General features: G+C 35.5%; 1 protein-coding gene across 1 annotated transcript; it reads left to right on the top strand.

The window, feature by feature from the left end:
• Positions 1-12695: 12695 nt before the first annotated feature.
• LOC129282750 (5-hydroxytryptamine receptor 1E-like) lies at positions 12696-15877 on the top strand. The gene has a single exon (XM_064114003.1). The coding sequence runs from the start codon at positions 12864-12866 to the stop codon at positions 14079-14081; it is 1218 nt and encodes a 405-aa protein (XP_063970073.1). The 5' UTR covers positions 12696-12863; the 3' UTR covers positions 14082-15877.
• The last annotated feature ends 8079 nt before the right edge of the window (positions 15878-23956 follow it).

Here is a 23956-nt window from a genome sequence, read left to right as displayed (position 1 = left end):
GTAGTTGCCTAAGTGTCATATCCAAGGAATTCCAATAAACTGGACCAGTATATACTATCGTTCTTTTCCTAAGTACTGTTCTCAACCTATGCAAGTGAAAGAATGACGACTGTCGGGTAGGGTAAGTATGCAAATGTTGATTCTTTTGGAATAGTGATGTAAAAGCATGAGGAAGAGCATTTGAGTTCAATTGAAACATGAAACAACCTAAAAAGAAATTATATAAATCATGCACCTTTAATACTTTATTGTTGAAAAATAAAATGTTTGTGTGACTTAACCTGTCAGAATGGCAAATTATTCGCAATACCCGTTTTTGAAGAATTAACAATTTATCCAGTTGGTAATTAAACGAATTACCCCATGCAAGTATACCGTAGTTCAGGTAAGGTAGGATAAGTGTTGAGTACAAACCTTTTAAAATATGCACAGGAAATGACGATTTTAGTTTATTGATTACCCCAACATTCCTCGCAAGCGTTTTACCTAAATTCAAATTATGCTCTTTCCAAGAAAGTTTATTGTCAATGATAAGACCAAGAAATTTTAACGAATCAACTATATTTATAACAGTATTATTAATGTAAACATTACCGGGTAACTGTGAGATAGAATTACTGAAAAACATACATTGAGTTTTATTTATGTTAAGGGAAAGTTTATTTGCGCATATCCATTCTGCAACAAGTCTAAGTTCAATATTAACTGTTTCTAATAGGATATTGGGATTTTTATGGGAAAAGAAAACGGAAGAATCATCAGCGAATAAAGTAAATGACAGGACTCGAGAAGAGTTTTGAAAGTCATTCATATACAAAATAAAAAGTAAAGGTCCAAGGATAGATCCCTGAGGGACACCACAAAGTAGCTGTTTAAAAGACGAATTAACACCCTTAATAGAAACGAACTGAGACCTTCCTATGAGATAGCTTCTAAACCACTCCAAGGCCTTTCCACGAATACCATAGTGAAAGAGTTTATGCAGTAATATTTGATGGTCAATGGTATCGAAGGCCTTGGAGAGGTCCAAAAATATTCCAAGTGTATGACAATGATCATCGTTAGCGGAAGCAACATGATTAATGAATTGTAAAATTGCATGTATCGTGGAATGTTTTTGTCTGAAACCAAATTGCGAATCTGCGAAAACATTATTACTTACAAGGAACGACATAGTACGATCAAAAATAAGTTTTTCTAACACTTTGGAAATTGACGATAGCAGTGATATTGGCCTATAATTATTGGAGTCTAAAGGATCCCCTTTTTTCAATATCGGAATAACTTTAGCGATTTTCATCGCATCCGGTACAACACCTTGACTTATAGATAAATTAAAAATGTGCTCTAGAGGTTCAGTAATTTCATTTATGATATGTTTCAGCAAGAAATTACTAACTTCATCATGTCCCATACTTCGCTTATCTTTCATATTTTTTACAATTCGTAAAATTTCTGATGAATTGGTTGGATTAAAAAATATTGAATTCTGATTTTTGTTCTTCAAAAAATTATGAAAACTTTTTTCAATGTTAGGAATTTTCTTAGCCAAATTTGGTCCGATGTTTGCAAAGTATTCATTAAAGTGATTGGATATTGATTCATTCTCATCTAAAACTTTATTTCCCTCACGAATTTGGGTTATATCTTTAATAAGACTCCTCCTATTCAAAGCATTATTTATTATACCCCATGTTTCTTTTATGTTGGACCTTTTCTTTTCAAACTGATTACAATAATATTTCCTCTTCTCGATCCGTAAAATTCTTGTTAATGTATTTTTATATCTAATATATTTCTCATGACGTTTTGGAGTAGGATTTTCTCTAAGTTTGTAATACATATTGTTTTTTCTGTTAATGGATCTCAATATAGACTTGGAAACCCATGGGTTACGAGGTTCGTGTTTGTAATTTGAAAACTTACACTTCTCCAATGGAATACATTCATCAAGGGCGTCTTTTAGAATGTTATTAAAATTATTATAGGAGCCGTTAATATCATTATTATCCAACACCTCTGACCAATTTGAAGTTTCAAGTTTCTCTTTTAAATTATCAATTTTAGGAACCGTAAATTTCCTTATCATTTTTGAAGGAGGAGGTAGTTTTGTAGTACCTAAAAAACTATCAATTTTGCAGTAAACTGGACAATGGTCCGAAATATCAGAGAGTATAATACCTGATTCTATCTTAACATGATCAATATTTACAAATATATTATCAATAAGAGAACAAGAGTGTGACGATAACCGTGTAGGTTTTGATATTGCAGGAATAAATGAGTATGAAAGCAATGTGTCCAAAAAATCACGAGAGAACTGATTGTCTTTACATTTTATCATGTCAACATTATAATCACCCATAAAGATACAATGTTTATTTTGAAGGAGAGGATGAACAAGTAAGTGCTGGATTTCGAGTAGAAATTCGGGGTGACTAGAAGAAGGTGGGCGATAAATGGTTCCAACAATAATGTTTTTCTTGTTTTCAAGAACTATTTCAATGAAGACTGCTTCCATAGTTTCATTCATGATATTGAGGTCATTAAGTACATTAAAGTTAAAATGATCAGGAACGTACATTGCAACACCCCCTCCCCTCTTATTAGTACGATTATTAAATACGAAATTATGATGTGATAGAGAGTATACTGAGTGAGGCTTGTCATGCAACCATGTTTCCGTAAGGCCGATAATGAAATTACTGGCATCAATGTTATCCAACAGTAAGGTTAAATATTCAAAGTTTTTGCTTAAACTTCGGATATTCAAATTCAAGAAATGCATATCGTTTTTTATAGTACTTTTATACATACGGATAAATTGATTTTGAGTATAGTATTTAGACTCATTTATAGCGTGAATATCATTAGGATCAAAATCAAACAGCATTTCATCAAATTTCTTATTAATGTTTTCAGAGATATAATTTTCATATGCAGTATCATATAAAGGATTATGATCAACAGTTTGCAACGAATTAAACAAAATGTCCAAGTCAAGGTCGTTTGTTTCAGCAAAGGGTAATTCAGCCATTACAGTATTCATAACTGTTTAATTTCGACAATAAATTGTAACAAAATATGGAAGTAAGACATTGTTGGCTAGCTGCATAACACGAAATAAAATCAGACAAAAAACATAAAAAGGTAAAATAAAAACAAGACATGATAACAAGAACATGGAACAAAACAATCATGTTTGGCAGCGATATCATTTGTGGAATAACCTGCGCTAGGTCCTGAATTCAGGATTAAAAAAAAAAAAAAAAAAAAACATGGTATGCCTAAAAACAAAATTTTGCGAGAGTTGCCCTCGTAACTGTTAGGATGAACTGATGTTATAAGCATTTAGCCCTAATATTAATATCTAATTATAACACTAGCTGCTGTACAAACGTACTTTTAAGATTTAACTGTATAATGTAGTAGTAAAATGAAGTGAAGTCTGTACATTGAATCTCATCCTACTTGCTACTCACATTGACAATGAAAAACCTACTAAAATACGAAGATAATTTAACTAAGAAGGCATTTGTGAAACGTAGAGTATTGTTGTACATTACTGCGTAAATGCTACAGACTATCGTCATGGCGTAAGTTACACTTAGGAATGTTTATCACCTGTAAATAAGAGACCAGTCAAGCCTGAGTGCTTTATGGAAGTTGCAGTGGTACGTCATACATGTAATGGGTTGAAGCAAAAACACCCATAGTTAAACATAATAACAATTTATCTTTTGCTTTCCCATAAAATGATTAATCTTCAAATAGATATTTTTATCAAAGATTGGAGTAACAAAATCAGATTACCAAGCCATAGTACAAAATAAAAATACTAATCAAATGTATTGAGGTCCTAGAATAATTTTTTAATTATATGCCTTGTTTTGTGCCCTTTACAATGTACAGTATGATTACATAAAAAAAAATTAAATTCATATAAATAGACCCATTTATACCACTCATGAAGAACAGCAAGCATAATAATGAGGAATAAAATATGCTTTTACTTAATTGTGATGGTTTGACCATCATAATTCTGAAATACAATAAACTCCTTAGTTTGAAATTAAATATTCCTACCATGCCTAGGCTACAGACCAAAGCTTAAATATGAGCATTTGTCTCTAATTAAGGTTAACACAGAGTAAGAGGCATCACTAGACCTTATAGTAGTAATGTATGACTCTTCCTTTTACTTTTATTAGCATTATGAATAACCTATAATAATGACATATTAAATTTATAAGCTTTTAATTTTACAAGCTTTTGAATTTAAAATAATGTGCATGACTTGTATTTTGTTTGTAAGTCTACACCTGTATACAAAATCAAATAAACAAGGACATTCTTTACCTCTCATGTAAAATCGCAATCATAATACAAGTAATAAATGAAGATAAGCACAAAGTGCTTACTTACTGGACTTTGGTTTTGTAAGATTTCATTGAAGAATTCATTATATTAGGTATAGGATCCTAACAAGAGTAAAAACAAAATAGTAGGATGAAGAGAAATAAGCCTGTATGTAAAAGCAAGTGCATTCAACCATGATAATAATAATGGCATTTGTATAGCGCCTAATACAAATGTTTCTAAGCGCTGCATACTATTACACCGGGTTTAGCATGGCTACCCTAATCGGGCTCATCGAGCATTCAAGGAATTCCTTCCTATTGGGTGCCCATTTACTACACCTCGATGTAGAGTGGCAAATGGAGATAAACGCCTTGCCAAAGGACAGGAGTGCTGCGGTGGGATTTGAACCCCGGACCTTGTGGTTTAAGTCCGAAGACTTATTCACGGATGCACAACCCCTCTACCGAATCGTTCCATGCTATAAGAATGATCATCTCTTGTTAATATGCCAAGGTGTCAGTCGAAATAAGTTCAATAAGAACCCCGGACCTTGTGGTTTAAGTCCGAAGACTTATTCACGGATGCACAACACCTCTACCGAATCGTTCCACGCTATACGAATGATCATCTCTTGTTAATGCCAAGGTGTCAGTCGAAATTAGTTCAACATAAGACACAGTTGCTCGCAAATTAGCCCATGCACATTTCAGTATCATGGAAGGTCATTCGGAAGTGTCTAGGATGAATGATAAACTAAAAATAAAATCCGAATTGGCAATTAGAAAATCATTTTGCTTTTCTTGATGTACGCGAAATGAACCGTCATGGACTTGAGTATATTTTAATACTCGTATAATTATGTACAATACCATACATTCTAATTCTATTGAAACCTTCACTGTAAACACTGCGGTGTTAAAACTGACACCAGTTGGTGTTAATAGAAGACCACACCCCGAGGTGTTAAAATTACACCCTAGAGATAAATAACACCATAGCGTGTAAATATAACAACCAAAGGTGTTGTAATGACACATATAGGTGTAAAACTAACACCACCAATTCAACACCGGTGTAAAATAACTGGTGTGGTCCTCTATTTACACCGGTTAACACCACAGTTTTTGCTGTGTTCAAGCCCCTCCATAATACTGGGCGTATTTCAAATAATAAAAATTGATAATATTTTCTTGCAAAGTACAATGCGTGATTCAGTATCATTAGTATTGCTAATCCATCCCTCGTTAAAACTACTGTTGCAAATACCAACCTTGGTCAATAGCAGATATCATCTCACTTCCCCACACAGTTCAAATCCCATCCCTCTTCAGTCATTCCAAACATACTTGAAAACCTATCTTGCGTCTCATAATGTCCATTACTAAATATACCGTAATGAACACCCTCTCCCTGTGAACTACAGTGTATTTTTTGGTTAATGTATGATTTAATTTTTGTATAATGTTGTTTATTATGTTAAGTATATTGCATTGTCAGACGTCTTAAGCAGTCCTTGGAGTGGATATGTGCGCATTAGAAATATGGTTATTGCTAGTACTATCAGGATCATAAGCTTTGCTCACAGTGTGCATATCAAATACCTTCAATTTAGCAGTTTCAACTTCGTATGAACAAATGCGCAGCGATATCGATGGCTTTTTAAAGGTTTCCATCTCTTGCCCTTTTTGTAAACCGGTCAGTGGAAATGTCATTGGCTATATATGGCACTTCGTACGTCAATGATTATGCATGACGGAAATCGTGAAATCCCTAGTTTGAGTCTGATTTTGAACAAAAAAAAACTAAGCTAATAACAAAGACTTATGATGACCACTGGGCGAGATTTACGAATAACCCCGGATGCATTGGCAATGTGATCGTAAGAACCCTATTGGAAATAACAGTGTTCCACAGTGTGTTTACAGTGCAGAATTTATTATGAAATCACCTTCACAGTGTTGAAATTGAGCATTTCATCAGTGCGAATCACATTATTCACAGAAACTACTGATGCCAACACACTGTAAACATCCACCATAGAGATTGCCACAGTGTGAAGTTTATTTTACACCGCTGAATTTGATTATGTGAACAGTGCGGATATTTTCGCATAGTCGACTCTGTGAACACATTGTGATCAAACTAGCAGTGTGACACTGTGTTCTTTACAGCTGGGTTAATCGTGATCATATGACATCTAAATCCCAACGCACACTACACGATCCACTGCATCAGATTTACAAAGAAATTTCGATAATATTCTATATGATTATTATAACCATTAGATGTTAACGACCAGAGTTCCGAATAGTTGTATGAATACTGATATCGACATTCAAGCCTATTTCGAGCCTCCCTGTAGGAATTAAGCAAATTCAATTTGAAATCGTAGTGATGCGATCCTGGACTGGGAATTAAATCTGATGTTAGTATTCAGAGCATAATGTCGAACTTCCAACATGTCAAAAGATATAATTATGTTTCCTTCTGGGAACTTTCGAGTTTAAAGGGGAACTTCACCCTGACGAAAAGTAAATTGCGAAAATAGCAGAGAAAATAATACTTTAAAATGGTGAATGTTTGAGGAAAATCCAAAGTCTAAATGTTATTAGCAGTTAAAATGTTCGATGTAAATCATTCGGTTCAAACATTCTATGTCTACTTCTGTACTTATTTCCTCTGATCGTTTCAATTGTCTCCCTCCCTTACCCAGCCCCATCATTCATGTGTCATTCCCCCTCGAAGAAAAGAAATCTTCGTTGTATTTACTTCTTCATTTGATCTTCAGCTGCCGTGTTCACTCGAAATGTATCTTTTGTCCTTTCTTCTACCCAGCGCAAGCTGAAATTTATCACCCCATACATGCCCATATCGACTGAACGATGCGATTTTTAAGTTAATGATCAACTTCATTATCATGAAAGATAAATATGGCATATTTTAATTTTTCGACTATAGCATGACATAGGCCGCAGATTAAAAATGTTAATGTTTATGAAAAAAACCCGAGAATACATAACTCTAGTTTTCTTTTATTCTGAATTGTATCAGAGATCATTTAAAGGTATATTCAGACATTCTCCAGTTTGCTTAATCAACTCTATCACCTGTCAACCAAAATGAACTTCAGATGACATGCTTTAAAATGTTTATTGCAGACACACGACTAGGGCCTGTATCATTTTAATTTCATTCTCAATGTAGAACTTGAATACATATATAATGTCAAGGTTAGTGAGAAAAGTCAAGTGGATTGTCGTGAGTAACTCGAAACACATTGTGCTCAATTCACATGCACACTAACGTGGGACAAAAAAGAAAGAGTATAGCCCGGAGGCGTTGCATGGAATGCACCGAAGTCTATTCATACTCATCATTCCAATTGATCTTGGGCCTTTTCACACGTGAATCTTGAATCATCATTGTAATGATAATTTATATTGAAATCGTGACTGTGATTCGCGTTCGTGATTGTAATCATGTTCTAGTTGGGTTTCACACGTGATAAATATTCTTCATTAGCCTTATTTTTCACTGCAATCATCATTCAAATTACGATCTATTTTACCGTGTGAAAGGGCGGTTGGTAAAGTCAGCTACTGTATATCAGATACAACATTGAATTCCTGCGATAATATGATCAGAGGTAATATGAAATTGGACATTGCATTCATACACAAACGCAGTAACAGATCAAGAAAATAGTGTTGCCAATATTTGGAAGATGACAATTATACCAACAATGATTCAATCAGGGTCGGGAGGCGTGATGGGGATGCAAGAAGCTCCCCTGTGTTTCGTTTCTCTTCAAGCGTTGAAGAACGAGAACTAAAAATAAAAGGGTGAGCCTTCTGCATTTATGGGTTGTGTTACTGTTGACGCAACTCTAAAGCCCTTATCACACTATTCATAAAAACACAATCAACCGACCTATCAGAATAAGGCCGTTCTAGTAAAATTTAAAGATATAATAAAGCGAGGTTGTATATCTAGAATTACAGTGCACGGGTTAAACATAACATGTTTGCCCATTATACAGCGTAAATTAGACTGACTAAATTACTATAGGGGAACTTCTGGGGATAGAAAATATAGATAGTAATATATGTAACTACATTTAACAATCGTGTAACGGTTGTAGGGAAATTCTGCTATACGGGATCTGTATTCTATTGTAGCATAACACAGCGTCATTAGCCCTACGTAGAACGCAATTGTGATTTAACTATTTGAATAAAGCATGTAATATTATCTACATTGTCATGAAAATTAAACATTTCTAACCTTCATCCGCTTGCTTAATATCGGATGTGTTTTTTTTTATTAACGTAACAAATTATTCGTAATGGAAATCAAACAGAATGTGACTTATATTGACTCTAAAATGTCGTTCTCGTGGACGGTACAATGTTTCAATATGATGCCAGTTTGAATTTTGACTTTCGTGTCGTCAATGGCCGGGGAAAAGTAGTATTTTCTTGTCAGTTTCCGCAGGTGCTCTGTAATCCTAAAGATTGCAAGTGAAATGGGACTACGCCTGCTGCAAGCAGTCCTTCGATCTGTCTAGGCACGTCAGTAAAATGGAATGACAGAACATGAAAGGAGACGGTTGATCCTTTTCCCCTTTTCTTTTGCTTTCAAATGGCTTAGAGCAATTACAATACTATATCCCTCTCTCTTTATATATTCTCTCTTTGCTTTCAAATGGCTTAGAGCAATTACAATAATATATCCCTCTCTCTTTATATATTCTCTCTATCCTACATCATTCTTTATACATGTTCTCCTTCTTTTTATGAATGCTCTCCTTTTTCCTTCCTTTCTATCTCATAAACACCAACCCCACACATATTACTTTGCCAATTCTCATATATTCTGTGCCTTTTAATTCGACAATTCCTGAATCATTATCGAAATATTCACGAAATTACTGAAATACTTCATTATTAATATTTTGTCGGATATCAGGAAGCATGTTACCCATGGCGTTTACTTATATATTTTATCAAATGAAGGAAGAGGCAAGTTGTCTCCGTATTTACGCTCGCTATATTGCTCTTATTTATGGAAACGTACCACGATTTCTTTTAATTTACCGAGGTTGATGGAAAGAAAGATCATAACCATTACCTTAAAATGTAAATTATAACTGCAATTTTAATAGAACATTTGATTTGCTGTCCAAACTTGCAAGTTATCGGCTATTAGATCATAACAATTTATAAGCTATCAATATCTGCAATGTGGCAGAGTAAAATGACGAGCAATCATGGTAATGATTTGTAATATCTACCAGCATATTGAAGGACCTTGGTGTGTTGTTTTTATCAGTCAAAGCAATTATTACTCTGACCCTTTACACAGTTACAGGTAAATTCCACTCCATTAAAAATGTTCATTTAAATCAATAGAGGTCTAATTTACCTCGGCCGTAAACATAATCCAGTATATTATACAATATATTGTACGCGATTCATATAATATATATATATATATATGCATATATTATATGAATTGCGTACAATCTATTGTATATATAAATAAATGCATATATATATATATATAATCGGCTTTCGGTAATACTCCAACTGTTGCCCAATAGTCCGATGATTAGGACGAACTAAATAAAGCTCTCAATGTAGGGTGGTATCTTTTATTTGTATTATGTTCAACGTTTAACAGGTTAGCTTTAAAAACATAGTAATGCTTGCGTCAAATTATAATTTAACGTGATACCACAGGGTATCACGTCGGGACCAGTTTTATTTTATGTTATTTATTTTTACCATGATCTTAGGAAAGTATCTAAAGTGTATGTTGCATTGTATTTATTGATGTCACGAGATATTGCATTAACTTTGCAGACTAAGCTGTCGATCACATTGATGGCACCACGCAAAATATTGTTTTCGATGGGTAGAATATAAGTGTTTCGCAGACCATTGTTGGATGACACAAGTGTTTAGCACACTGGTGCGCGCCACACGGTGTTTGGCAATGAATACTGTCGCGTTGTATGAACGATATTGATTTTTGCGCGTTAAACTTCAAAACTTAGTGATTATACCTCAAAATAAGAGCTATAGCTCTCCTTCCATCAGAAGCAAAGTATAAGACTGTCTTCAAAGTAAAATTTCCCTTTAAATATTGTCTGTCATGTTTAACACTATTTTCCATAGTTATAAATCTTCCTGTTAATGCGGTGCACCTTATTTTGCAATAATAAAAAAAAAATCAAATATTTAAAAACATATTAAAATTTAAATCAAATTATTATTTATTCTTTTTTTAAACTCGGGACAAAATAGTCGGCCATATATGTATACTCTCAGCTGCATAGTCTATACACATTTGTTTTGAAGAACAAAACAAAATCATTTTCCAATTATATAACATTATTAATAATCAGTTTTAATACAGCTACGAACATGCTATTATTGTGAGCGAGGGAGACAACGAACGTCGGAGATTGATTTGATTGATTGATTTAATTCACACATATAAACACACCCTAACACACATATATTCAGGGAATACATACATGAGAGAATCATCAGAAGTTCTAAGAGCTTGAGAACGATCTCCTAATATGAAAATAATCTATATACAAAGGCTTACTAAAAACAAACAATGGCGTAATAATTAAATTAAAGGACAAACGGAGAAGAAGAAAGAAAGAGAGAGATGTAGAAAAGAGACCTGATCATAAACAGTATGAATACGGTGGGTTGGGAGTTGCACTTTTCGCCACTGGAATAATACATTCCTAACACTTCGCATAGACTAATAAATTTCACCTGGTATAGTTTAGTGTGGAAAACCCCTTTAAATTGTCGTTGCCAAATAAGACAACACCAAGTTTCCCCGGAGAACTCTCCGCACAAATGAACAATTTATATGAGGGATTACAATCTACATGCAACAGACAGCAGACAAACGCCGTACGTGCACTGAAAGAACAAGTCGTTGGGCGGCCCGCAAGCCATCACCCAAACTCGTGGAGTTCATTTATTTCGCTAAAGCGGACGTTACTAAAGCCATTAGGTGGTTTTCACGTCGACTCCTGGGGCAATTTCCGTTCTCTCTATCTCCCTAAGTGGGATGTAGCTATATTCTCTTACATGCGGCTCCATATATCGGATAGATGCATTTCCATTTCAGAATGACATTTCGAATTTTAGGCAGGACTGGATATACTTCATCTTTTTCACATTACTGGATCCTAGCAGCCACCACACATGCGGAAACCTAGGCCATGTAGATGGGACTTTGAAGCCCAGCGAGTAAGAATACCCTCCCATATACGCCTGCTGATGATGGGGATTACTTTGGCGTTTCTGTTCGTATTTTACTCTGTGTGTTTTTTGCTCGATTCCAGGTGAGGTTGCTTTTCGAACTTACTCCTTCTTCTTCGTTCGGCGTTTTCTGTCATGTTTATTATGTGGATTTTTTGTGTAGATTTAAAGATTGAATGGTGTTTCACTATTAGCATTAGCAATAAAGGGGAAATGTGTTGACCACACTTATGAATTCACATTTCGGCAGTATTCAACATTTGTTTAAACTGCTTAGGCGGGGTACGGCGGGGTACAGTTATGGCGTGGAAACCTCTCCAAAGTACACGTGATTAATAATTGTTACGGTATATTGTAGTCGGGTCATTAGTATTTTGCCATTAAGGTAATTATTATAACTGTTATTAATATTATTAAAATGAGAGCAATGGTATATACATGTATAACTCGTTGAGTAATGCATATGTTCATGTACACTTAACGGTATTGTGTCTCAGTGGTTTTGCTCAGCCAACAATAATTGGACACACACATCGAAAAGTCATTTCGTGCGTCACTCAGATGTGACTTTTAGTTAATACCATGTCTCTAAAAGTGTAAAAATGTTTCTCATTAAATGCAGAGTCATTATGTTCAACATCATTTTCACCAACGATATCATGCTGGCAAACATTCCCTTTTCCCATATTAAAGTGATCGTTCCTGAATAGCTGCAAAAGTATGGAATTCAAGTTCTAAATTTTGTTCTCAATTCCAGCAGTAATACCGATTTTCACTAATAGGCATAATACATTCTTAACTGTATCTTTTTTCTTTCAGGAAAGCCACATCAGATAACTGAGATCGACGTAGGACGACACCAACGTGACGCGGAATAGCATGAGGAATATAATTATGATATTAATTTGTTGGGCTCATTCATCGATCCTCCCGGATTATAATTGCATTTTCAAATAGCTTGATTGCAAAAGTAGCAGGGAGTGAGCTAATTTAGGGTCCCCATGTTTCTACGATTCGGTGATAAGTTTAAATGAAAAAAAAACTAAAATTCTTGGAAAAATAGCTATATTGCACTACGACATCGACAGGGATTACACCTTTAATTCAGCCCTTGGTTATCATAATGGAAACGTTGAATGTTGCGCTTTGTGAGTTCAGTTCCTTCTGGCGCCAGCGATCAGTGAATAGTAAATTCCATTACTAGTCATGGAAAGCCTAGGGGAATCTCTAAACGACTCGGATACACACCACGTTAACCCCTCTGCCGCACGTATTGTTCTGGTTTGTTGCCTTTACCTGCCCTTTGCCGCCTTGACGGTCACTGGGAATATTTTCGTTCTCGTCGCGTACAAGCGGGACGAACGCATAAGGAAGAATTCAACGAATACCTACATCTTAAATCTTGCCATAGCAGATTTACTTGTAGGATTGGTCATGTTGGTTAACGCCCCGACATACGTCACAGACGATTGGTATTTCGGACAAACGGTGTGCATCATTGTATGGGCTATCGATTTCACGTCGACCGATATGTCGGTCATTACCATCATCGCAATCAGTCTTGATCGATACCTAATGGTTAGGAACACAATGCGTCATCGTGCTCGGCAGTCCCGACGACGAATAGCTCAAATCTTTATCGTGGTTTGGACCGCGTGCCTTTTTATTCATCTATGTATAGCATTCCTCTATTCGGCTATCACGAAATATAAATACCTGAAATATCAAACTTGCAATCTGGAATACAGGAGGGACAAAATTTTAGTCATATCCATGTTCTTAGTAGAGTTCGTTGTGCCAGTGACGTGCCTCTTTCTACTGAACACAAAGGTTTTCATGCATATACACCGACAAGGGAGTAGGATCAAACTCAGTCGAAAGGCGCAAACGGTTGCATTTGATCCTACCATCAACCTTGGCAAAGATACAGCAAGTGGGCTTTACGAACCGAATGCCATTTCTTTAACATCCTACAGGGTACTTTGTAGCCAAAGTGGAATCACGTACGAGGTACCGACTTGCGTCGACTCTTTTGAACCATCGTCTTACGCGCAAACGATACTGTCGGATGACCTCAGGTCACAGAGCACCTCGCGTACCAGGGACAATGAGATTCGCGTTCATCGATTCGCACAAGCGCGCTCGCGTCACCACAAAGCAGCTAAGCTTCTTACCGCTCTGCTTATCGTGTTCATCATTAGTTGGCTCCCGTATTACATATACGATTGCATTGTTCTTATCAATGGGGAGGAATCAGCGAACGAGGCCGTGACACAGATATTGACCTTCATCCTCTGGGGGAATTCGGCTGTTAATCCCCTTTTGTATGCGTTCACCAATATCCACTACAAGCAGAATTTCATGCAATTTCTACATCTAAGGAAAGGCATGCACGTCATCAACGAACGGCCTACTTTTCATTAGAATCGCAATTGCTAGAACTTGTTAAGAATGATTATGTGAAGCTCGTGCAACAGGGTATTCAGTAATCATTTCTACAAAAATTGATAATTTATACTATGCATTCCGAATATTTCATCAAGCATTGTTTGTTGCACAGTGTGTATGATTTTGACTTACCTTTTCATCTGAAGATCGAATTCTGCTTCAGGCATTACTTTCATTAAGCAAGAATTCTGTCTATATTGGCTTCACTTCTTCCACCTGAGGTGAATGGTTTACACGTAAGAATTTATTACATGAATGTAAAATGCAGCCCAGCTACACCTGAGATATTAACACGATCACTGTAAAGTAACTGCACTTCGTGAAATGAACTCTTATCATTCTCATCTGTGTTGGTCAATGAAACCTATTTGCTGTTTCCTCGTGCTGCACTTTAATCCAACTAGGATTTTTCTTGCCACAACTTTATTAATAAAAAAGTGCCACATTCAACCAAGGTCAAAGCACGTAACAATAATGATATACATGTGCGATAGACACATTAGAGCTCATTTGTTTTCATATTTCTTTTAATTGCATTAAACAAGAAAGGTTTGCAACTGGGGCCGCGGAACAGCTTTTAAAGTGTGTGTGTGTGTGTGTGTGTGTGGGGGGGGGTGACCATGCAAAAAATCGCAATCAGATGGTAATTGTCAAAAAATTTCTATCATTTATTACATTTTTTGCTTGATTTCAATCACACGATCCGATTCCTACACTGTTATGGCTAGTCATCCATCTGTCTCTATTCTGAATGGAAATAAGTATTCTAGGAAATTAGGTACGTGAACACCAGTTTTATGAAAGTGTCAAATACGTCTTTTTTGGATAATCTAATCTTCACAATCAAAAATATTTTTTGGCGCCGTCATCCCCGTAAAAAGAACCTTTTTGCCTTTTTAACATCCTTTATCAAAATACCCTACCATGCCTATGGCCCCTCTTGTTCAAATGCATCGTATACTATTTAAGTTTATTGCTAGTTCTTGTATTAACTTAGGCATATTTGTTTCTTTGATGGTTGGGGAGGGGGAGGTCTATCCCCTCACCAAGTCAACGCTAGATTTCCCTAAAAATTAAGGCATACTGTAAAAAAAAAATATGCCGAATCTTATTATCTGATTGATAAATCAATTAGGAACAAATCAACGAGGTAGGGTAAAATATAAGACAACATAATCGATAATAAAATGAAAAGGGAACCCGTCGGAAATTATTGCTTATTAATTAATGTTTCCTTGAATAAATGAATAATTGACATATTAATACAAACTGAAACATATAGGACAGATGCCCGTAGAAGAAACTGAATTATACCATGCAGGATGAGATCAACAGAGTAATCCTGACATTAAATTTAATAACAATCTTCAAAAAGAACTTCTTAATATTTTAAGGATTTCTTCTTCATTACGGGACCCCACCATTAACATAATTTAGCGGGGAAATATATGAGTAGTAAACTATTGGTAGTTATATGCATGTTTTTCATTGGAGCAATGCATAACTCCCCCTTTTTTTTAAGGGTCTCTAGACATGTCAAATATTAACAAGGTGGTCATTTAGATAACTAATTTGATAAATATCATCCCTGGGGTGGGTACTAAGCGTGTCGGGAGCTTAATTGCGTCCATTTTAACGACAGTGTTATAAAAAATATCAATTATGCACGGCACAATAATGAATTGCAATCTGTAATCAAGCGTGGATGCCTTGAACAATGGTTTGTGTGGATCTGAAAATTGGAAAATAAAGAAATTAATAACTCTATATGTTTGACCATTTCTGCATGTTATTGTGTGCGTGTACGATTTAGTGTCGATCTATATGTGTGTATGAGGGTATTTGTGAGGGTGTGTATATGTGTGAGTGGGTGAGGGAGTGCGTGTATGGGTGTAGGGAGTAGTGGTCTCTCGATCTCTCACGGTTTTAGTTTTGTCCCCAAAAAACAAAATGAATTATTTTGACGATGAAGATTTTTACAGGTTCCATGAGGAATCAATGATAAATTTTAAATTTTTAGCTTTAAATCATTTCATTATTTCATATTATAACGATATTTCTAAAAATGTAAAAGTAATTTTGCACACAACACGTGCGTTTCGTTCAAAATGTCATAACATGCACAAATTTCTTATATACTTTCGATTTCGATGAAAACTTTCCTAATTTAATTTCTCTCTTCAAATCAAATTTACTTTGCGGCGTGGACTTGATCTTTTATAGATTGAAAATATGTTGCTTTGAAGATCTAGTTTGCTATTCGCCCTGACTCTAACAACTTAGGCCAATCCCGTTTCATTGCGTAATATATCTTGAAAATAATAATGATAGTTGTAATAAATCCGGAACACTTCATTAATTTGGGCTGTCAATGTCAATTTGACAGCTATATTTTTTCCTCAAAATATAAGAGTGTTTACTTATCATACGGCTCAATTTCAAATTTCTCCAAGGGGGGGGGGGGGTGAGGGGTTAAGTTTGCCTAAATCAGTTGGCGTCATCTCGCAGTAATCCTGGTTATTGGATTAATGACGACTAAATCTTACGAAGGATTTATCTTCACATATAAATCTGTTTATAGGATCGTCTTTCATTCTTGCATTCCATAAACAAACACGTACATGACACATGCGATGTAGACGTAACGAAAATACTATATGATCAGTGTCTAATTGAAAAAAGGTGGATTGTCCCAATACAATTTGTTTTTTAATGTAATATATTATAATTCTTACCGAGGAAAACATGGACATAGACGATGAATAGTTTCAGGTTTTATGATTAATGCTTGCCATTGATTTACACGGAGTTATGATATGTTGAACATATCAATATCATTTTCAGAAGTGTTACCGTCGTTTCCTATGCTTTATATAATTCTACTACTACTACTGCAACTACTACTGCTACTAATACTACTGCTACTGCTACTACTGCTACTACTACTACCACTGCTACTACTTCGACTACTTCCCTACTACTACTACTTATACTACTACCCTACTATACTCCCAACCTCCTCTGTTTATTTTCCCTCCTTCTTCCTTACGTGTATATCTAGCGTGTCTAGTACCCTGGTATGTCTGGTACTGATGACTACCTGAGTTCCTTTATTACATTAACGATTAAATGAAATTATCATAAATTTCCGATAAACATTTCGTTCCTGATTGATATGTTTCTGTGTTTTCCCAATAATAATTCAGATATGAGATACCTGAATTTGAATTATTGTAGTAATTACAACGCTGCAGCTGCTGCTTATGCTGACTCTATTGCTCAGTTTGATATTTCTGACCCCCCCCCTGGTAATTTATATACATTAACTTTTCTTAGCGAATTTGTTCTTCGGCGCTTTATCTCGTCCCTTTAAATTTCGTTCACAACGACATTTCCATTATACATGTATACTTAGGTAACCGTCCGGTTGTACCTCTGGCTCCCTTTCAACATGTAATGGCCTTCCTAGCCTGGGGATGTTGTGTGGAAAATGTCAGCGGATAGTGTATCCACTTCATCAAATCCTGTAACAAATAAGGGCTTGTCGAAATAACTATGGTGCATTCTCCATGAACAACCTGTGAATTTCTAGTGCTCATTGTAGGGGGAAGCAAATCCATAGGCCAACGAACCTTACAATGGTTTTTGCGAAAACCCATCCGAGTACAGATTGATTTTGTTGTAGTTATGGCATCGCATGAGACAACTTGATCATGTCCTTAGTACGTCAAACAATTTGTATGCCATATTTTGAATGATCCATAATCCAATGTAATTATTTCGTCTGCTTGTAAAGGAGTTAAATCACATAAATTATCGACGAAATCTCTATCAATTTATTTACAAATTAAAAAGTTTAACACTAATATCCTTTTAAGTTTTTAAGAGGTTTATCGATGGGGGTATATCTGATTTTGTTTTTGTTGGAATAAAAAACCTTACACCATGAGAGACTAACCTTTAATAATGTAACAAGAAATAGGGGCATGACAAACGAATGTTAAAGAATGCTTATAAATCTGTTCTTCTGATTAGTTATGATTCTTGTATGTGTGAGGGTGTGTGTGTGTGTGTGTGAAAGAAAAACTTATGCTAGGGTAGACTCCACCTTTAATGGCAAGAGAAGAGGTAAAGAATGTTTCAGATACTTATAACCCTTTTCTTAATTTCAAGTTTCCTATAACTGTATTAATACGGTATATCTGTTTTCATTTTCGTTTTTTTTTTTTTTTTTTTTTTTTTTGGGGGGGGGGGAGGGATTCAAGATTATCACAGCGCCAGGGTGAGAATGAAGCAATTAACTGTTCCTCTCTTTCAATTCGCTATTTTTATTACTTCTCAGCTACCATGTGTTTAGACTTGTTAAAAGGTATCGCTTGGTTAATCATTATGATTGCTGCGAGATAGCTCTGTATTTCTACAAATTTGTGACCCCAAGCGGCTTAAGACTAATGGATGATGCTTTTTCATTATGTGGGCTTTCAGGATATACCATGGCGGAAATTTATCCTCTTAATGAGGACATACATCCAACATACCCCAACACACGCACACACTCTCACAGTCACACCCACCCACACATCACCTTTCCAGTAACTTCGCCATAGTTATTAATGCCTTCAATTAGCCAGCATAATAATCAGGGGTGTGAGTGGTCACAAATAAAAAGATCTGAAAAAAGCTGAAGAGTGTTGAAAAAGTCTGAAATAGAAAGAGCTCTCATACTTTTTGTACAGAGGAAGGCCAAAAATAAGCTGAAGTTAAGCTGAAAATCAAAACAAAAAAATTCTGAAATCAGAAAAAAATCTGAACTCTCACACCCCTGAATAATACAAATAATGAATTTATAAGTGTGGGAGATGGTGCGAATTAGCTTTAGTTCAATTCGGAGGCCTAATACATGAATGTCTCTCATTGAATTCATTTGTGAATTCCCAATCGATCTGCAACAATTTCCCGTGCTTTACATTTGTCTCATCTCACATAATGTACTTCAAAACTTTAACTATTTGCTTTGTAACGAATACAAATGCGTCTCTCCAGGTATAGCATTAAATTCACTCTGGCCCCATGTCGTAGAATAAGGCAAAACCACGTCTCTCGCTATGTCTATAGGCACATCACACGGATATTTATATTCTTATGTGGCCTATCAAATCTAAGTAATGTTGATTTTATTGATGCAATACATTATATTTTTATCTCCGGGGATATTCACATTTCTCATCAATCTTGGGGATTTCTGAAACTAATTTCGTGACTGACTTTACAAATCCTATCCAGCTTCCTTATAACAGGCAAGGGAGCAGATTACGAGCCTTCTGCGTCATTGGAAAAAAAGGCAAGAGCGAATTCGTTAAAGAGGGTACTCCAGGCTGAAACGTATATGACTTGAACAGATAAAGAAATATAAGAAAAAAGAAATATCAGAAAAAAGAAACACCGAAAATCTGATCAAAATCAACAAGGAATTACAATGTTATTTTAAAGATTTTCATCATTTCTGTAAAACAGTTATATAAATGTGTTCATGAATATTCACAGAGGATATTAATGATGTTGTGTCCCCACTTGTTCTTTTGTATTTTATTACATGAAAACATGTTTGTTCAAAATGTTGTCATCAAAGACATATTCAATGCATAGGATATTCATAACTGCAACTTATTCTTTAGTAAGGGAGACATATCATATACACATGTATGGAAATATAAAATACTTTCATGTAATAACATAAGGAGAATGAAAGGGGGCATGTGATATCATCAGCCCAAATAATGAATCTTCATGATGACTTGCACATAGCTGTTAAAAAAATATAGCTTAAGTTAAAAATTGCATAGCTTCGATATTTGTTATCAGATTTTGGTGTATTTTCATAATTCTTTTTATTTAGATATCATTATTTTACGACCGTTTATCCCTTTATACATATACATAAGGCCGAAGGCGATGAGACAAAATAATTTAAAGGGACTTTAAATCAAGCATTGCTCACTGAGAAAATCTGTGATGATGAAGATAGCCTATCAAGCTTCCCAACCGGTGGGCCGCGAGTAGCCCCAGAGGGAGAAGAAAAAAAAATAGGGGAAAAACTATAGTATATTTCACAGGACTGTCCGAACATGGTATATCCGATAGGTCTACGCGGGTCAAACAAATTAAAGCACGATTAGGTATCATGCATGTTGCAAAGCATGCACATGCACACAGAGGCGTCGATCCTGGGGGGGGGGGGGGGGCAGGGGGGGCGATCGCCCCACCAATGAAAATATTGGGGGGGGGCAAACATATCATTTTGCCCCCCCCCCCCAATAATTCCGGATATGCATAAAAAAACAAGATTGTAATGTTCAGCAAGCGAGATTGAGATACACAACTCGTTCTTTATTTAAAATCGTGCTCAAAATGTCCGCTTTTCAGATTGGAATATAAACATTTGTGATTAAATTGGTGAATGTAAATGTCCCGTTTTCAGTTCTAAGCCTCAAAAGAACTGCTTCAATTTGCAATAATCTTTTCTTGGATATATAGCTTGTTCTTTATAAAAAACGTCCAGTAAACTATAATTTTTTCAGATCAAAATATCAAAATTTTCAGCTCGCGCTTCGCGCTCGCATCTATTCTTCTTTTAGATACAAATCTTAATCATTGGTACCAAAAATGCTTAGAATATCAAGTTTTCATCTCAGAATATAAAAAAAATTGAGCTCACTCTCGGCACTCGTACTATCTGTGTAGTGAGATACGTGTCTGTGTCTCATGAGTCATATATATATATACATATATATATATATATATATATATATATATGTGTGAGAGAGTGTGTGTGTGTATATAATATATATATATATATATATGTGTGTGTTTGTGTGTGTGTGTGTGGGTGGGTGGGTGGGTGTTTTGTACGATCGAGCGCCTTTGGAACGTTAATGATTTTGCCCCCCAAATCTGAAAAATGGATCGACGCCCCTGCATGCACACTATGATGGTTTCGATCTTACTTTGATGTGAACCTTATGTGCATGCATATTGTGTATGCAGTTAATTGTCGCCCATTTACCGGGCATTTGCGAATGCAGATTTGTTCTCAGTCTGTTTTTTTCGAATGTGCTTCAGATTTGTGTTCAAATTTCACGAAATATTTGTCATCGAAATGGACGTTTTCTTAAAACTTTAGTAGGTGGGCCTCGACACAAATCTGAGAGTCAAAGACTGGCCTTCGAGTAAAAAAAAATGGTTGAAAAGCGCGGTTTTTATAGATGATAAAGTCTAATTCAAATTTTCATATGTCTAATGTACATGTTATTATAATTCCAAAAGATTTGTGGTTTTCAATAATGTATGGTTTGCAAAGAATCCAGCTCCCCTTAAAACCAATGATCAAAGCACTCAAAGTGAAAGAAAGAATGAAATGTCAAATGGCAAGCTTAGTCAAGTTTACAGTAACTTTTTATAAATGGATTTTTTCTACGCAGGGATAATGTTTTCCCTTCCTACGTTTTTTTTGTGTTCAACAAATTAAGATATGTTTAGACTATTCCATTCGGAATTATGGTGAAGACAACACCTGCTGATAAAGCTTAACTACATGTATATATATGGTATAGGATTTAATATTAAAAAAAAAACATTTATTGACGGGAATATTTATACCACTACACTCAACTCAATTATTCTATATCTCTCTCTATCTCTGTATTATTGTGCCGTATATTTACATGACAAGTGAATGGAAAGAAAAAAATAGATCAGATGGAAGAAAAATAAGTGTTCACCTGGATTGATTACATAAGATGAGAGAGAGAGTGAAAGAGAGATTCAAAAGGCATGTTGAAACTTTTTTTTCAACAGATTTTATTGAAGTCCGCAAATGTTGACGAGTACATATCGTCTTTATCAAGTGAACCATGCACTCTGAAGCATGGAAGTTTCAACATGTTCCTCTTCATACTGATGTTATTTTTAACACAAAACCCAGCAATATTGAATGCAAATATTGGTCCAGATTATTTGCCTTAATGAAACTTGCCCAGTAATGTAGGGTTCGCTTTTAACATTCCGGCGGAGAGAAATAATTCAGATTTTTCCATAGATGCCAAGTAAAGAAAGTAAATGTCAGCGTCAATCACTTAATGCTTGCGCCCACTTACATGCATCATTACAAACATAGAGTGATTAAAATTTAGAAGAGAGTAAATTGTGGAAGAATTGCTCCATTTAAAGGAGAAATTCATTTTCATTCATTTCACAAATTTATTTTGTGTATATATTTAGGAGGATCGAATACTAATATATTTTATCAGGATAAGATATGAATATTAATTTTTAACGTTAAATGTACATTAAGTGAACAAGGTGAACTCGCCAACACATCTTTTTATTTTCTTTATTTTCTGAAGCGCATAGAGACATATTCATTATGTGAAATGTGCTATATAAAACTTATTATTATTATTATTATCTCGTACATTCGGTCTACCGGACATTCGAGGCATTCGTTGTCATTTCAGCCATGTTTCTAGCGCCTTATAGCTTTATTAATGACCACACCCTTTTCTCCACTTCTACCTCACTTCTGCATTGCGTTTGGAAAATTGTCATGCAAAACTAATGCAGCAGTTGAGGTGTATGATAAGGGATTCGGAAATAGATGATGTGTCAAAAAATGCACTCACGCGATCCATTAATTTAACAAGTTTGATAAGAGAGACCCGAGTTTTTTTTTATTTGATAAGAGGTATACATTAAGACAAGAAGACGAACGGGGAAATCCCAACCGATCCCAGAGGTAAATTATGATGATGACCTAATATTGTATTTTAAAGACGACTCGGCGATTTAAAATGATTTATTAGTCGGTGAACAATGCCAGGTCATGAAGGTATTTGTAATTTGGAATGGCGCGGTTGACGAGGTGATACGTCACAATGGAGCGCCAGCCTGTTTGGTTTATGCGCACAATGATAATAATTTGTACTGGGCGCAAGGAGCGCGCATGTTTTGGCGCGCGCGCCTAGGTGTGAAGGCGCGAAAAATCCTTCATTTTAGTCTTGGCTTTCAACGGAGATGAACGTCCAAAATATTCGCTTGTAATTTTCCCACCTCCTCCCCAACAACCACCCATGTAAACGGTACGTTTGGGTCAAACGATGTTGGAATATTGTTTAAACACATGCGTTGGAGAAGGTCGAGAATGAAGATACGCTATACGTATCATTCAGAGTTGATTTGTGTTTTATTGGAATGTACAGCTCGTTCAGAATGGAATAACGGGATGTAGAGCTGTCGATAATGGACATTTGAATTAGTTTACTTACATTAATATAATATTGATTTATATAACGAAACACGAATTCAAATCCGGAGGCAGTTTGCCTGGTCGCACACCAAAACAATACAAAGATCGTCGTGCATTTAGAAATGTGGGCCGTAAGGGAATTTTATCCTTCTGATCTATTTTGGACTGTGGTCAGGTGGGTTTTCGCCCTTACCCGTTTTTGTGGCTGGGTGTTCGTTATATATTGGTAATTCACATGAATTGTATTGTCTTATTATTGACATGGCATATGTTCTTTAATCCACAATGGTCACTTTTGCAAGGTGTTTAAAGCAGTGAATTATATTTTCGCCTCTAGTTATTAGATTTTCCACTTTGATGCCATGTACGTTGATTAATATTTCATATTGAATCGGGTCCTCATTCGGTACCTAGACGAAGGGGATTTATTTATAACTTTACATAGTACTTTAAGAACGCAATTGTAGATTTGAATGTAAGGGTGTCACGCTCGAACTTTCAGTTTAGGCCTCACCTGATCTCATAGGCGGGGAGGCTGGTATTCTGTATA

Source organism: Lytechinus pictus, chromosome 19 (assembly GCF_037042905.1).
Source record: "Lytechinus pictus isolate F3 Inbred chromosome 19, Lp3.0, whole genome shotgun sequence".
In the NCBI taxonomy this organism is placed as follows: domain Eukaryota; kingdom Metazoa; phylum Echinodermata; class Echinoidea; order Temnopleuroida; family Toxopneustidae; genus Lytechinus; species Lytechinus pictus.
Note: the sequence above shows the minus strand (reverse complement) of the source record. Positions and strands in the feature narration are given on the sequence as shown.

What these genes read in the sequence shown, in the direction of transcription:
- LOC129282750 (XM_064114003.1), top strand. Translation starts at nt 12,864, where the DNA reads ATGGAAAGCCTAGGGGAATCTCTAAACGACTCGGATACACACCACGTT.